Source organism: Pithys albifrons, chromosome 27, assembly GCF_047495875.1.
Source record: "Pithys albifrons albifrons isolate INPA30051 chromosome 27, PitAlb_v1, whole genome shotgun sequence".
In the NCBI taxonomy this organism is placed as follows: Eukaryota; Metazoa; Chordata; class Aves; order Passeriformes; family Thamnophilidae; genus Pithys; species Pithys albifrons.
In genome coordinates, this window is record NC_092484.1 from 3,661,412 (window position 1) to 3,677,026 (window position 15,615).

At 48.5% G+C, this 15,615-nt stretch overlaps 1 protein-coding gene across 7 annotated transcripts in view; it reads left to right on the forward strand.

Annotated features, from left to right (window-relative positions):
• RFX2 (regulatory factor X2) overlaps positions 1–15,615 on the forward strand; it is an 88,592-nt gene that overhangs the window by 33,071 nt on the left and 39,906 nt on the right. For 6 of the 7 annotated variants that reach the window (XM_071578121.1, XM_071578117.1, XM_071578118.1 and 3 more), the window contains exon 2: positions 14,279–14,391. In XM_071578121.1, the coding sequence (XP_071434222.1) occupies positions 14,287–14,391 (105 nt within the window). In that variant the 5' untranslated portion in view covers positions 14,279–14,286. The remainder of the gene's footprint in view (positions 1–14,278; positions 14,392–15,615) is intronic. The other variant, XM_071578115.1, reaches the window with a different exon arrangement.

The following is a 15,615-nucleotide window of genomic DNA, read 5'->3' on the forward strand; positions in this document are numbered from 1 at the left end:
GGCATTGTTGGAGTATCCTGGACTGGATCATCCTTGGGGGTCCCTTCCCACTCAGGACATTCTGCATTCCATGATTCTTTGCTGGGTCCTGAGGCTGAAGTGCAGCAGGGCAGGAATTTTCTGGTACCTGAATGTCAGGAGGGACACTTTGAGATCTGAAGGAATCCAATCCTGGCTTTTGACACTTGGAGAGTGTTCCTGTCCTTACCCCAGGAGCAAACAGGACAGGGTTTTGTGGGTGAGGGATGTTCACAATGATGTTTCCTCCTGGTCAGATCTGGGATCTCTGCAGGTGGGATTTGGCCACAGGCTGCTCCCAGCAACCTTAAGCCTTTACAGCTTTTGCTCTTCAGTCTCTTGGCTCTTAAGGAAACTCCAAATTACACGAAATTCCTCATTCTTTCCTGTCCTGAAAGTTACTTTTAAAGAAACAGCAGCAATCAGTGAACGCTGTTACACAACACTTACGTGTATATATATTTTTTTATTATTTAATTCTATGAAATCTAATTAAAGACTGAGTCTATATTTGTATTTCAGTATATTATTAACTTGCTAATAAAAGCCATTCCCAAATTTGTATTTTTCCATGAGGAGCAGCTTTCTGGAAGCAAACCCCAGCCCAGCTATACTGCCTGGTGCCCTTGAACAGTGTGTTTTGGGTTTATCTGTGTTTCCAGGTAACTGGAGCTCAAAGACAAGCAGTGTTGGCTTCTGTTTTAAATTAATTTAACCTAATCAGTGGAAGGCTCTGGTGCCTTCTCTTGTTTATAGAATTTTGAAGCACTGTAATAAGTAGTCTCTCCAGAAGGCTTTATATTCAAGTTCCTTGTGATGTTTGCTTCCCTCTGCCATCCCCTCCACTCATGGCAAGGCTGAAGGTTGTGACACCTGGTTTGGGACACTCTGGATGAGCCAGTTCCAGTGCCAGCTCCTGCAGGACTGGACATGGCACTCAGTGCCATGATCTGGTAATCAAAGTGGGGTTGGATTAAAGGTTGGACTTGATGATCTTGGAGATCTCTTCCAACCCAACTGATTCTATGATTCTATGGCTGTCTGAGCTCCTGCTCAGCTGGGAGGGACAGGGGCACATCCACCCTGCTGAGGGCACAGAGGTGGCCCAAACCTCTGCTGGGAGGGGACAGGGGCACATCCACCCTGCTGAGGGCACAGAGATGGCCCAAATCTCTGCTGGGAGGGGACAGGGGCACATCCACCCTGCTGAGGGCACAGAGATGGCCCAAACCTCTGCTGGGAGGGGACAGGGGCACATCCACCCTGCTGAGGGCACAGAGATGGCCCAAACCTCTGCTGGGAGGGGACAGGGGCACATCCACCCTGCTGAGGGCACAGAGATGGCCCAAACCTCTGCTGGGAGGGGCAGGGGCACATCCACCCTGCTGAGGGCACAGAGATGGCCCAAACCTCTGCTGGGAGGGGCAGGGGCACATCCACCCTGCTGAGGGCACAGAGATGGCCCAAACCTCTGCTGGGAGGGGCAGGGGCACATCCACCCTGCTGAGGGCACAGAGATGGCCCAAACCTCTGCTGGGAGGGGACAGGGGCACATCCACCCTGCTGAGGGCACAGAGATGGCCCAAACCTCTGCTGGGAGGGGACAGGGGCACATCCACCCTGCTGAGGGCACAGAGATGGCCCAAACCTCTGCTGGGAGGGGACAGGGGCACATCCACCCTGCTGAGGGCACAGAGATGGCCTAAACCTCTGCTGGGAGGGGACAGGGGCACATCCACCCTGCTGAGGGCACAGAGATGGCCCAAACCTCTGCTGGGAGGGGCAGGGGCACATCCACCCTGCTGAGGGCACAGAGATGGCCCCAAACTCTGCCCCACCTCTGCTGGAAGGGAAAGGAGTGGCTGAGAAAGGTGGATGCTGCTCCATCCTTTGGGATGGGACAACATGGGGGCTGGTGCTGCTGGTGGGGTGCTGGGCAGTGTCCCACATTGTCCCAGACCCTCTCAGTGTCACCTGGCTGTGGGTGTTACATTGTTCTCAGCATGGGATGGGAGTTTGGCTGCAGAGCTCGAGGTTTTGGTGAGCCAAGACTCTGGTTGGTCTTACCCTGCTCCAAAATCCTTCCAGTGCCTGAAGGGCCTCCAAGGAAACTGGAGAGGGACTTTAACTCAGGAATTGTAATGACAGGACAAGGAGTAGTGGACTCAAGGAGTGGAATTTATGTTGGATATACAAAGGAATTCTTCCTTGTGAGGGTGGACAGGTCCTGGCACAGGGTGCCCAGAGCTGGCTGTCCCATCCCTGGAAATGTCCAAGGCCAGGTTGGATCAAAGGAGCAACCTGGGATAGTGGAAGGTGTCCCTGCCCATGGCAGGGGGTGGAATGAGATGGACTTTCAGGTCCCTCCCAACCCAAACCATTCCATGATACTTCCTGACTCCCTCTGAAAGGCAGAATAGCAGCTCCTTTTCCAGGGCTTTTAGAGCAGTGAAACCCCAGGAACTGCTGTCCCTCTCCCAAGCCAAGGTGGTGTCCTGATGGCCACTTGTACAACACCATGGACAAGGATTCAATTCAGGTGCTGAGCACCCAGACTTCCAGATGTTTGGAGCAGCACCCACAGCTCCCAGGAGTGGTGGCAGCTTTGTCCTCCAAGCATCCCTGGGTGGGCTGAAGGAGAAAGACAACCCCTCCAAGGAATGCTGGTCCAGCAGCTTCTCTTTGGCTCAGCCATCCAAAAGCAAAGAGTTTCCTTTTGGTTTCACAGCTGGATGAGCTGGAATCATGTTATCCCAAAGATGGCCCTTGGTCTTGGGTTGGAGCCATGTCCTGCTCGTTGCTCCTCCAGCTTTGGAGCTTTTTGGAAAGCCTTGGAAAAAAACATACATTGATATATTCCTGATGGGAATTTCTGTTATTTCTTGGATGTGCATCAGGCAGAAGCCAAGCTGGGGTTAATATAAATATTCCCAAGGCAGGAGAAGTCACTGGATCCATCAGAGAAACCAGTTCCTCCTTCCAAAGAACCAAACCCTTCCTTTCTGTGCTCTGGTGAAAACACAACTAATGCAAGTTGTTAAATGGAGACTAAGCCAAAAAAGGTGAATGAAATGGAAAATATTTAAGGAAGTTTTCTTTAGTAAAATGACTGGGCTTAGAGTGGGGTGGATCAAGTAGATGGACTAGAAAAGGAAATCAAAATCTGCCATTCCCTGCATTCCTTTTTCTGTTTTCAGTCAGCTTGGAGAGTGTGGAGAATTCTCAGTGGTGAATCCTTGAAATGTGAAATCCCAGGGGAGAAAATACCATTTAGAGCCCATCTAGAATGTGATGGTTAAATAGCATTTTTATTTCCTCTGAATTCACTTATTGCTGTGCTGCTTTTCCTGTTTATTTAAGCTCCAACTGAACCTGAATAAAATTCCAGAAACCAAAGAACTATTTTTAAATATAAGCCTTCCTTTCAAAGTATGCAAAAAATGCACAAAACCAACCAGAAACCAAGAAAAAAACCTGGATTTCAATTTTGATCCTTGCAGGAGCAAAATGTGAATGGGAAATAGTTTAATTTTTTTGTAGTAGTAGTTAATGTCTTAATTTAAGGGGAATTTTCTTATATAAAATTGCCATTAGGAATCACACCCTGCTCCAGGTTTCCTACAATTCTGGTGCATCCAACCTTTTTAGCTGGATCCTGGAATTCTTGAAGGTTGGAAAATGCCTCTAAAATCATAGAATCACAGAATGGATTGGGTTGGAAAAGCCCTCCAAGATCATTGAGTCCAACCCTTGGTCCAACTCCAGTCCCTTTACCAGATCATGGCACTCAGTGCCACGGCCAAGCTCAGCTGAAAAACCTCCAGGGATGGGGAATCCACCCCCTCTCTGGGCAGCCCATTCCAATCCCTGAGCACTCTCTCTGCAAAGAATTTCTTTCTGATATTGAACTTCAATTTCCCCTGGCAGAGCTTGAGCCCCCCTTGTCCTATTGCTGAGTGCCTGGGAGAAGAGAGCAACCCCCAGCTGGCCAGAACTTCCCTTCAGGCAGTTCCAGACAGTGCTGAGGTCACCTCTGAGCCTCCTCTTCTCCAGGCTGAACACCCCCAGCTCCCTCAGCCTCTCCCCACAGCACTTGTGCTCCAGTCCCTTCTCCAGCCTCGTTGCTCTTCTCTTCTCACTTGGCTTGGAAGAGACCTCTGAGCTCATCAAGTCCAACCCTTGATCCAACCCCACTGGGATCACTCTGGCACTCCGTGCCCTGGGCTGGTGATCCCAGTGGGGTTGGATCAAGACCTGGTGGATTCTCTGTCCCTGGAGGTGTTTCAGAGGACACTCAGTGCCACCTCCAGTCCCTTCTCCAGCCTCGTTGCTCTTCTCTGGCCCCGCTCCAGCCCCTCAATCTCTTGCCTGAACTGAGGGGCCCAGAACTGAACACAACACTCAAGGTGTGGCCTCCCCAAGGCAGAGTCCAGGGGAAGGGTCACTGCCCTGGGCCTGCTGGCCACGCTAGTTTGGATCCAGGCCAGGATCCCCTTGGCCTTCTTGGCCACCTGGGCACACTGGTGGCTCCTGTTGAGCTCCCTGTCCCTCAGTCCCCCCAGGTCCCTCTGCCTGGCTGCTCTCCAGCCACTCTGTGCCCAGCCTGGAGCGCTGCAGGGCTTGGGGTGGCCAAAGGGCAGACCCGACATCACTGAGTCCATTGTATATCCTGATATTTGTGTCTGTGTATAGTGTAGATATATCTACACATAAAATAAAATCATGCTAAACAAAAATGCTAATAAAATATCATTTTATGTAGTATAGATGATGTATATCTAAATATAATAATAAATATAAGTGCTAATAAAATATGATTTTATGTAGTATATACAATAATGTAGATATATCTAAACAGAAGAATAAATATAAATGCTAATAATATAAAATAATGTAGATATATCTAAATATAATAACATATAAATGCTAATAAAATATAATTTTATATAGTATATAAGATAATGTAGATATATCTAAACAGAATAAATATAAATGCTAATATAAATAGTTTTATTTAGTATACAAAATAATGTAGATATATCTAAATATTATAACAAATATAAATGCTAATAAAGTATATTTTTATATAGACATACAATAATGTAGATATATCTAAATAGAAGAATATAAATGCTAATAAAATGTGATTTTAAATAGTATATGAAATAATGTAGATATATCTAAATATTATAACAAATATAAATTCTAATAAAATATAATTTTATATAGACATACAATAATGTAGAGATATCTAAATAGAAGAATAAATATAAATGCTAATATAAATAATTTTATTTAGTATACAAAATAGTGTAAATAAATCTAAATATTATAACAAATATAAATGCTAATAAAATATAATTTCATACAGTATGTACAATAATGTAGATATATCTAAATAGAAGAATAAATATAAATGCTAATAAAATGTGATTTTATATAGTATATAAAATAATGTAGATATATCTAAATATTATAACAAATATGAATGCTAATAAAATATAATTTTATATAGACATACAATAATGTAGATATATCTAAACAGAAGAATAAATATAAATGCTAATAAAATGTGATTTTATATATTATATAAAATAATGTAGATATATCTAAACAGAATAAATATAAATGCTAATATAAATAGTTTTATTTAGTATACAAAATAATGTAGATATATCTAAATATTATAACAAATATGAATGCTAATAAAGTGTAATTTTATATAGACATACAATAATGTAGATATATCTAAATAGAAGAATAAATATAAATGCTAATAATATAAAATAATGTAGATATATCTAAATATAATAACAAATATAAATGCTAATAAAATATAATTTTATATAGACATACAATAATGTAGATATATCTAAATAGAAGAATAAATATAAATGCTAATAAAATATATTTTTATATGGATATACAATAATGTAGATATATCTGAATAGGAGAATATAAATGCTAATAAAATATAATTTTATATAGATGTACAATAATGTAGATATATCTAAATAGAAGAATAAATATAAATGCCAATAAAATATAATTTTATATGGATATACAATAATGTTGATATCTCTAAATAGAAGAATAGCAATAAATGCTGATAAATATATTTTAGATAAATATATTAATGTGGATAATCTGTAATAATAAATGTAAACAGCAGTAAAATGTTATTATAGATGTGTATATTTGATATATATCTATCTCCTGATGTCACTGAGCTTGTCTGTCCCATGACTGGGACCTTCCATGGCAGATTTACCTTCAGTTCCCCCCATGGATGTGTCTGACATTGAGCCAAACATTCCGGATCCTCCTTTTCCCTGGACAGCCAGTGCAGTTGTGTCTCAGGTTTGGCATTTCCTCCCTGTTTGAGGAGCACCAACCACCAGAGATAAAAGGAAAAACATCATTATAGCAGGAAAAAAAAGAGATTTCCCCACCTTTTTATCTTAATCTGAAATCAAAGCCATAAAGTTTGGAGGTGGACTTGGCAATGTTGGACTTGATGACCTCAAAGGTCTTTCCCAACCCAAACCATTCTGTGCTTCTATAAGTACATCCTTCAGGCAGCAAAAATCTGATTTACCAGTTCCTGCATTTCAAGACATTCATTTTCCTGGTGGATTTTTATGTCCCACATTTAAATCCCCTTTGAGGATGTGGAGCCCTTTTATGAATGGCAAGGGCAGGAGCAGTGGATTTCCTACCCCAAGAAGTAACAACACCCACCAGGGTTTAGTGGGAAGCTTAAATATAAGTAGCTCTAAAAAACTTTGTCCCAGAGGTCGAATAATTGACTGTTTTTTATATTTTCCTTTCCCTTGTTTATGTCCCAGGATTATATTCTATTTCAAAAGTTCTGCCAGAAATAGTAAAAGGGTGTAATAAAGGAATTTGGAAAGTTTAAATAGGATCAAAGGATGACCAAGCAAGCTTTGGAAAGCAAATGAAATCAAATAGTTCAGGATCTGTGTTGTCTCTAAACGAGCAAGTGGCCAGCAGGCCCAGGGCAGTGACCCTTCCCCTGGACTCTGCCTTGGGGAGGCCACACCTTGAGTGTTGTGTTCAGTTCTGGGCCCCTCAGTTGAGGCAAGAGATTGAGGGGCTGGAGCGGGGCCAGAGAAGAGCAACGAGGCTGGAGAAGGGACTGGAGGTGGCACTGAGTGTCCTCTGAAACACCTCCAGGGACAGAGAATCCACCAGGTCTTGATCCAACCCCACTGGGATCAGCAGCCCAGGGCACGGAGTGCCAGAGTGATCCCAGTGGGGTTGGATCAAGGGTTGGACTTGATGAGCTCAGAGGTCTCTTCCAAGCCAAGTGAGAAGAGAAGAGCAACGAGGCTGGAGAAGGGACTGGAGCACAAGTGCTGTGGGGAGAGGCTGAGGGAGCTGGGGGTGTTGAGCCTGGAGAAGAGGAGGCTCAGAGGTGACCTCAGCACTGTCTAGAACTACCTGAAGGGAAGTTCTGGCCAGCTGGGGGTTGCTCTCTTCTCCCAGGCACTCAGCAATAGGACAAGGGGGGCTCAAGCTCTGCCAGGGGAAATTGAAGTTGGAGATCAGAAAAAAATCCTTTGCAGAGAGAGTGCTCAGGGATTGGAATGGGCTGCCCAGAGAGGGGGTGGATTCCCCATCCCTGGAGGTTTTTCAACTGAGCTTGGCCGTGGCACTGAGTGCCATGATCTGGTAAAGGGACTGGAGTTGGACCAAGGGTTGGACTTGATGATCTTGGAGGGCTTTTCCAACCCAATCCATTCTATGATTCTGTGATTCACTGGAGGCAGCACTGATAGAAATGTCTAATAATGTGCCTAATGGGGCTCCAGGAGAGCTGGAGAGGGACTTGGGACAAGGGATGGAGGGACAGGACAAGGGGAATGGCTTCCCACTGCCAGAGGGCAGGGATAGATGGGATATTGGGAAGGAAATCTTCCTTGTGAGGATGGGCAGGCCCTGGCACAGGTTGCCCAGAGCAGCTGTGGCCGCCCCAGCCCTGGAAGTGTCCAAGGCCAGGCTGGACAGGGCTTGGAGCAACCTGGGCTGGTGGAAGGTGTCCCTGCCCATGGCAGCAATGAGATGATCCTTAAGGTCCCTCCCAACACAACCCAACCTGTCACTCCATGATTCCATGGCCTCTTCCTCTGGTAGGTGGAAATGATTTTTAAGGTCCCTTCCAACCCAAACCATTCCATGATTCTGTGATCATCCCATTCCAGCCCCTGCCCCTTGACAACTGTGCTCAGGGATTTGCTCTACACAGTCAGCTGTACAATCTAGGAAGGCAGGGCCTTTTTTGTATTATAATTTATTTCATGGATCCAGCAAAGAGCTGCTCATTTAGCAGCAGTTACTTGGATAACCCCAACAATGAGCATTTTAACCCTGCCCTCACCTGGAAGAGAAGGCTCTGCTGACCCCTTTCTGGGTCTCTCTGTTTGGTCACTGTAAAGAAAACAAGCAGGCAGGGTTAGAGCAGCATTACTGATACTCCAGGAAACACACAAAGCTTCCAACAACAAAGTATGGTAAGACTTTTCTCCCATTTATCAAACAAAATGTCACATTGTCTTTAACTGAAGCTCCTGACTGAGGGTGGGCAGGCCCTGGCACAGGTTGGGCAGAGCAGCTGTGGCTGCCCCATCCCTGGGAGTGTCCAATGTCAGGTTGGACAGAGCTTGGAGCAACCTGGGCTGGTGGGAGGTGTCCCTGCCCATGGCAGGGGGTGGGACTGGATGGGCTTTGAGGTCCCTCCCAACCCAACCCATCCTGTGATTATTCTGAATTAAAAGCAGCCATTGGTTGCTGCTGTAGAGCAGCAGATTTGTTTTACATCTACCCCTTCCAAAAATAAAAACAAACACAAGACCTGTGAGAGCCACAGTGGTGTCAGTCCCATCCCTGATGTGTGTGACCTGCTCTTAAAAAATTAAAATAAGGTGAAGAGGGATTTATATTAATTTCAAATAGTGATCTTTCCTTCAGGTATAAAAACATGAAGTAGTTTGGCCACAATTCCAGCAGAAGGAACCCTGGGCCTGAGGAAGGCAGGGACTTAAATCCCTTTTTATTTGGAGTCTTGGAGCAACCTGGGTTGGGTGCTGGTGCCACATGTCCTGCAGAGTCAGGACCAGAGCAGCAAAGACAAATAAACCAGCTATTCCCTGGGCAGGCCCCCTGCTCTGGCACTTCTTACATGATGGAGCTCTGGATGTTCAGCTCCCAGACATGTTTGAGTGTTCAGGAGCTGAGGGTTTATATTAAAACATTCAGTGAGAAAGTACTTGTGGTTCCCCCTCATGTCCTGCGTGGCAGAGCACAGAGGGAGCACCAGGGGCACCTGCAGGGGGTGTGTGTTGGTTTAAAGGTGAACCTGCAGGAGGAACAAACTCACCACAAGAGAGATTGTAAGTCAGAGTTACAATTTAATAACAATATTACAATCAATGCAATGGCACAAAGAGAAATTGGGTTTAACCCCCAACCCCAGCAGTGCCACCCACTCCCTGGGGCACAAACACAGGGGGGGGTTGGTGGCCCCTGTGCTGAGCCCCACGTGGTTCCTCTGAGGCCAAAGGAAAAGGAGGGGACAAACCTGTTGGTGCAGATGATTGCACAGTCTGGGCAGAGTGGGGGCTCCTCCTGTTCAGGGTCTGCTCCTCCTCTGGATCCAAGGAAAAGGTCCCAGAAGTCCCCAAACCCCAAGATTGTCTCCCCTCAGGTGCAGGTGGGAGCCCCCAGTGCCTCCCCCAGGGCAGGGAGTTCCACACTGGGGGATCTGACTCTGGCAGTCGGGGGATTTTGGAATCCTTGCTGGCCCATGGGCAGAGCTGAGCCCTCAGGTGGGTGTGGAGGTGCCAAGGAGTCCCTGCAGGGCAGTTCTCCCAGCTCCTCTGCCAGGCTTCTTTCCCAGCCAGCTCCCAGCCTGAGGGCTCAGCTGTGCCCTGGGCAGCTGCTGCCAATGGGCCATTGGGAACAGTTCCTGGGCAATGGCCCAGAGGGTTTAGAATGCCCAGCTTTGGTCACACCCACACAGGGATAAACTGGTCCCACCTGCTGAACTGGGACAGTGTGGCATCAGCCCCCTCCTTCCCCAACCTCTTCTGGGGCCCTGGACCAGAAGATGCTGCTCCATTCCCTCCTCAGCACTCGAGGACAACCCTCAGGAGTGGCCCTGGGAGATCCTCCTGCTGCCCCCTCCTTTTCTTCCCTTCTGGCTGCAGGTTTGAGTGTAGAAAATACTTGGAAATGCTCCTCTTATCTCTGTTTTCCCAGCCTTTTGGAGCTGCTTCAGGCAGGGGAGATTAACAAAGGCAAGGCCATTTCACATGGAGGCAACGGTGTCTTATGAATGAAAGGGTGACAACCAGAGTTTTTATCAGCCCTCAAGGCTTGTACTGGTACCACTTGTCCTTCTGAAAGGCATTCAGGCTTTGACAGCCCTGGGAGACCAGTGCTTGAAAAATATCTTGCCCAGAGGAGCATTGTGGCTTTTTCAGGAGTGGGAGCCCAGGGAAGGGGAAGTGTCCTGCCCAAGGTCACGGTGGGAGCTGGTGGCAGAACCAGAAATAGCACCAGGAGTTATTAGGCTTTTTCTGCATTTCCTTTCCTGTCCTCTCTGTTTGCCTGGATACCAAGATAGCTGTGTGTAAACACAAGGTTTCCAGAGGCAGCAGCCTCGTTATCTGCCTGATTCATTCAGGGATGATGCAACCTGGAATCCAGATGTCTGTGATGCCTTCCAGGGCTGGGATGCTGCACGTGGCCCCTTGAGCAACCAGGGCTTTAAACTGTTCTCTCCCTGAAACACCAAAATGTTGAGTCAGGACACCTCATTTCAGTGTCCAAAAGGAGCCTCCAAAAAGGCTGTAGAGGGACTTTTTCCAAGGCCATGCAGTGAGAGGGCAAGGGGGAAGGGCTTCAAACTGAAGTTTATGTATGATAATTAGATTTAGGTTAGAAATTAGGAAGGAATTCTTCCCTGTGAATGTGGGCAGGCCCTGGCACAGGTTACCAAGGGGGAAGCTGTGGCTGCCCCATCCCTGGGAGTGTCCAAGGCCAGGTTGGAGCAACCTGGGCTGGTGGAAGGTGTCCCTGCCCATGGCAGGGGGTGGCACTGGGTGGGCTTTAATGTTCCTTCCTTAAGGGAATTCAGGATTTCATGATTCTATGATATTCATAATCTGGAAATAAGGTGGCACTGGATGGTCTTTAAGGTCCTTCCAACCCAAACCATCCTGGTTCTCACAGTGATTTTATTCCCTATGCATGGTCTGCTCATTCCTCTGCCACAGTAACTGAATTCCTTTGCTCCTCTGAACCCACTAAGAAGCTCTGGAGCTGAGAAGTTCAACTGTGGATGCAGCTGATCCTCCCTGTGACCCACCAGCAGATTCAGACTATTAATTAGCTCCTCACTTTGTGCAGTCCCTAGTGCTGGGGCTGCCAAGTTCTCAGACTGTCACAGGCCCTCAGAGGCCACGAGACACCTTTTAGTGTTGGTCACTTCTGTGGGAGAACTGCAGGATTCACCCCAGCCAGGAGTGGGAAGGAACTGGCTGGGATGAACTTCTATTTCTTAGACCAGATCTAAGGGGAAGAATCAAGGCTTAGATCCTTGGGAAGCAGCAGGACTTGCTTTGGAGCCCTCTCTGCTGGGAGAGGATGATCCAGGACACTGAAATGGTGACAAATGGGATGGAAGGAGAGAGGGAGTCCTCTCCTGGGCATTTTCTTAGGGATGTGGCAGAACTGCCAAAAAGCTCCATGAGCAGGAGGTTGAGCTCCAGCAGCCCATGTCCAGGGAGGAGCTCCAGGGGTGTTCCTTGCCCTGGAAAGTGCTGAGAAGTTTAAGAGGGGACCCGACCCATCCCTGAAAGTGTCCAAGGCCAGGCTGGATGGGGCTTGGAGCAACCTGGGCTAGTGGAAGTTGTCCCTGCCCATGGCAGGGATGGGCTTTAAGGTCCCTCCCAACCCAAACCATTCTGGGATTCTGTGAAAGACTTCAGATCCCACATTTCCTCTTTTCCTTGAAAGCTGATGCTTTATCCACCCTCTGGAGCCTTGGCTCAGGTGCCAGTGGACTTGGTGGCTGTTCTCCCAGGACATCAGCAGAGCTTTGTAGCACCTTGTGATGGTTCCCCAGGGCACAGGAATCCTGTGTGGGTTGTCAGTTTTTCATCAGCACAGATCAGGGTTAACAGATGGCACATCTGGATCTGGTTCCAGTTCTCAGGAAGCACAGGATGGCTTTAATGAGAAGTGAATGGTTCTTCATCCAGGATGTTTCACTGATAAACAAAACAATAACAAATCCTTGGCAATCCAGGGCTTCTCTGTCCACCTTTTCTGGAAGGGCCACATTTCTTGGGGGTCTCTGCCTGCCAGGGCCTGCCTTTGGGAACTGTGCTGGTTTAAAGGCAAACTGGCAGGAGAAACAAACCCAACACAAAAGAGGCTCCCCCACCCCCAAAAGAAACAAAAATAACGTTGTGTGCTCCCAAGAAGGTCCATCAGAGCATCCCTTAGTGGCCCCTGGGACATGTCCTGTGTCCCACAGGGATGGACACAGCTGGTGGCACAGGGCTGGGGGGGAACCAGGAGACCCTGGGGGTGGAGGGGCTCAGCCCTGCCCTCTTGCCCTCTCTCCATGCCCAGGGAATGCCCACATGGCCCTTGGGATGCTTCCCAAGGTGGCTGAGTGAGGTGGGGCAGCACCAGCCCAGGGGGATCTGAAGGTTCCAGAGGCACCTCCATAGGGTTGTGTTGTGGGAGTGGAGGGAGATGTTGGGGCTGTTTGGGGGCAAGGCTGGGAGGGTGGAGATGTGTCTTGAGGGGGTTAAAATGATGGTAAATCACTGGTTTTCTGCTCTTCATGTTTGATTGCTCGTTGTGATTATCACCCCAAGCTGAGCACTCTCCTTTCCCAAGAAAAGCCTTAACTAAGCTCCAGGCACAGACTTAGATTTGATTCAAAATTTTTTTTGCAGTAGTTAAACGTGAGAAGGGAGGGGAGAAAAATTATTTTCAAAAGAAGCTCTTACTCTCCCAGATCTTGTGTGATCCTCACTGTGACACAATAATTTTCCAACGCCACTTTTCGGTTATATATAGAAGTGCATTTTCTGTTCCTTCCCTCTCCTTTCTGCGAAACAATTGGGCAACTTTCTTTTTTCTTAATATAATACTGCATTAAAATTAGCTCCAAGCCTAAAAGGAGTCCTGTGTGTGGGATGGTAGCTGCCTTCTTTCCTTCCCAGAGCTTCCCCTGGACCTTCCACTGGGATTTTGCCCCTGGTGTGGGGCTGTGCTTTCCTGATGTCCCTGTGCTCTCCTGATGTCCCTGTGCTCTCCTTCCTGCCTGATGTCCCTGTGCTCTCCTTCCCTCCCTGATGTCCCTGTGCTCTCCTTTCTGCCTGATGTCCCTGTGCTCTCCTGATGTCCCTGTGCTCTTCTTCATACCTGATGTCCCTGTGCTCTTCTTCATACCTGATGTCCTTGTGCTCTCCTTCCCTTCCTGATGTCCCTGTGCTCTTCTCCCTGATGTCCCTGTGCTCTCCTTTCCTCCCTGATGTCCCTGTGCTCCCCTCCTTCCCTGCTGTCCCTGTACCCTCCCTGATGTCCCTGTACCTGCTCCCTCATGTCCCTGTGTTCCCCTTCCTCCCTGCTGTCCCTGTACCATCCCTGCTGTCCCTGTACCTGCTCCCTGATGTCCCTGTGCTCCCCTCCCTCCCTGCTGTCCCTGTACCCTCCCTGCTGTCCCTGTACCCTCCCTGCTGTCCCTGTACCCTCCCTCATGTCCCTGTACCCTCCCTGATGTTCCTGTACCCCTCCCTGCTGTCCCTGTACCGTCCCTGATGTCCCTGTACCCTCCCTGATGTCCTTGTACGCTCCCTGATGTCCTTGTACCCTCCCTGATGTCCCTGTACCCTCCCTGCTGTCCCTGTACCCTCCCTGATGTCCCTGTACCCTCCCTGCTGTCCCTGTACCCCTCCCTGATGTCCCTGTACCCTCCCTGCTGTCCCTGTACCCCTCCCTGCCTGATGTCCCTGTACCCTCCCTGCTGTCCCTGTACCCTCCCTCATGTCCCTGTGCTCCTCTCCCTCCCTGATGTCCCTGTACCCTCCCTGCTGTCCCTGTACCCCTCCCTGCCTGATGTCCCTGTACCCTCCCTGCTGTCCCTGTACCCTCCCTGCTGTCCCTGTACCCTCCCTGCTGTCCCTGTACCCTCCCTGATGTCCCTGTGCTCTCCCAGCAGTGAGCATGCAGAGTTCAGAGGGTGGATCAGACTCAGCAGCTTCTGTGGCCCTTCACCCTTCGGCCCCAGCGCAGGCTCCGGTGGTGCAGCCAGTGCCAGCCTCTCAGCAGGTAAGGTGTGCACAGCTGGGAATGCTGTTTCCATGGAGAAGGGCCCTGTTTTGCTGGCAGATGTATTTTAATCCAGGGTTTTTATAGTGGGGAGAGGGTTTTTAATCAGCTCTTTGAGGTGCTGGGGCCAACCTGTTGCTGGAGTTTGTGTCGATAAAGGCTGTTGATACCTTGTGTGTTTTGGCCCCACCAATCAATCTGCAGGCTTTGAAATGTGGAGGTTTAGATTTTAATTTAGCTGCCCAAGGAAGTCACTCCATGCCAGCTCAGTGTTTGCTTCGGATTAATATCCTGTTGTCGTTGTTTGGTGTGTCAATAAAAGCAGGAGAGGATGAAACAGTCGCTGCAAACAGTCCTGAGGTCATGGGTGGAGAAAGTGAGGGGGGAGCCAGTGCAGGGAGAGGGTGGAGGGGCCATGTCTGCATCCAGAGAGGGGTCTGCAGGTCAGGGAGGGGGTTCTCCCCCTCTCCTCTGCCCTCAGGAGACCCCACTGGTCCAGCTGCATCCAGGTCTGGGACCCTCAGCAGAAGGAAGACCTGGATGTGTTGGAGCAGGTCCAGAGAGACCACAGAGATGGTCCAAGGGCAGGAGCCCCTCTGCTCTGGAGCCAGGCTGGGAGAGCTGAGGGTGTTCACCTGGAGAAGAGAAGGCTCCAGGGAGACCTGAGAGCCCCTTGCAGGGCCTAAAGGAGCTCCAGGAGAGCTGGAGAGGGACTTGGGACAAGGGATGGAGGGACAGGACAAGGGGAATGGCTTCCCAGTACCAGAGGGCAGGGCTAGATGGGATATTGGGAAGGAATTGTTCCCTGTGAGGGTGGGCAGGCCGTGGCACAGGTTGCCCAGAGCAGCTGTGGCTGCCCCATCCCTGGGAGTGTCCAAGGCCAGGCTGGACAGGGCTTGGAGCAACCTGGGATAGTGGAAGGTGTCCCTGCCCATGGCATGGAATGAGATGATCCTTAAGGTCCCTCCCAACACAATCCAACCTGTCACTCCATGTTTCCATGGCCTCTTCCTCTGGTAGGTGGATCTGACATTTTGATTGGGGGGGTGGGATTCATGATTCATATCCATGAATATGATGCACTTGGGAGGTCCCAGAGGACAGAAGTGGCTTCAGCTGATGGATGGAAACAACCCAGTGCAAAACGGGAAGGGTTAAGTCAAACTGGTTCCTTTTTATGCCTTTTGGGGAACTATCAAAAGAAGTTTGTGCTGCAGGAAGCTG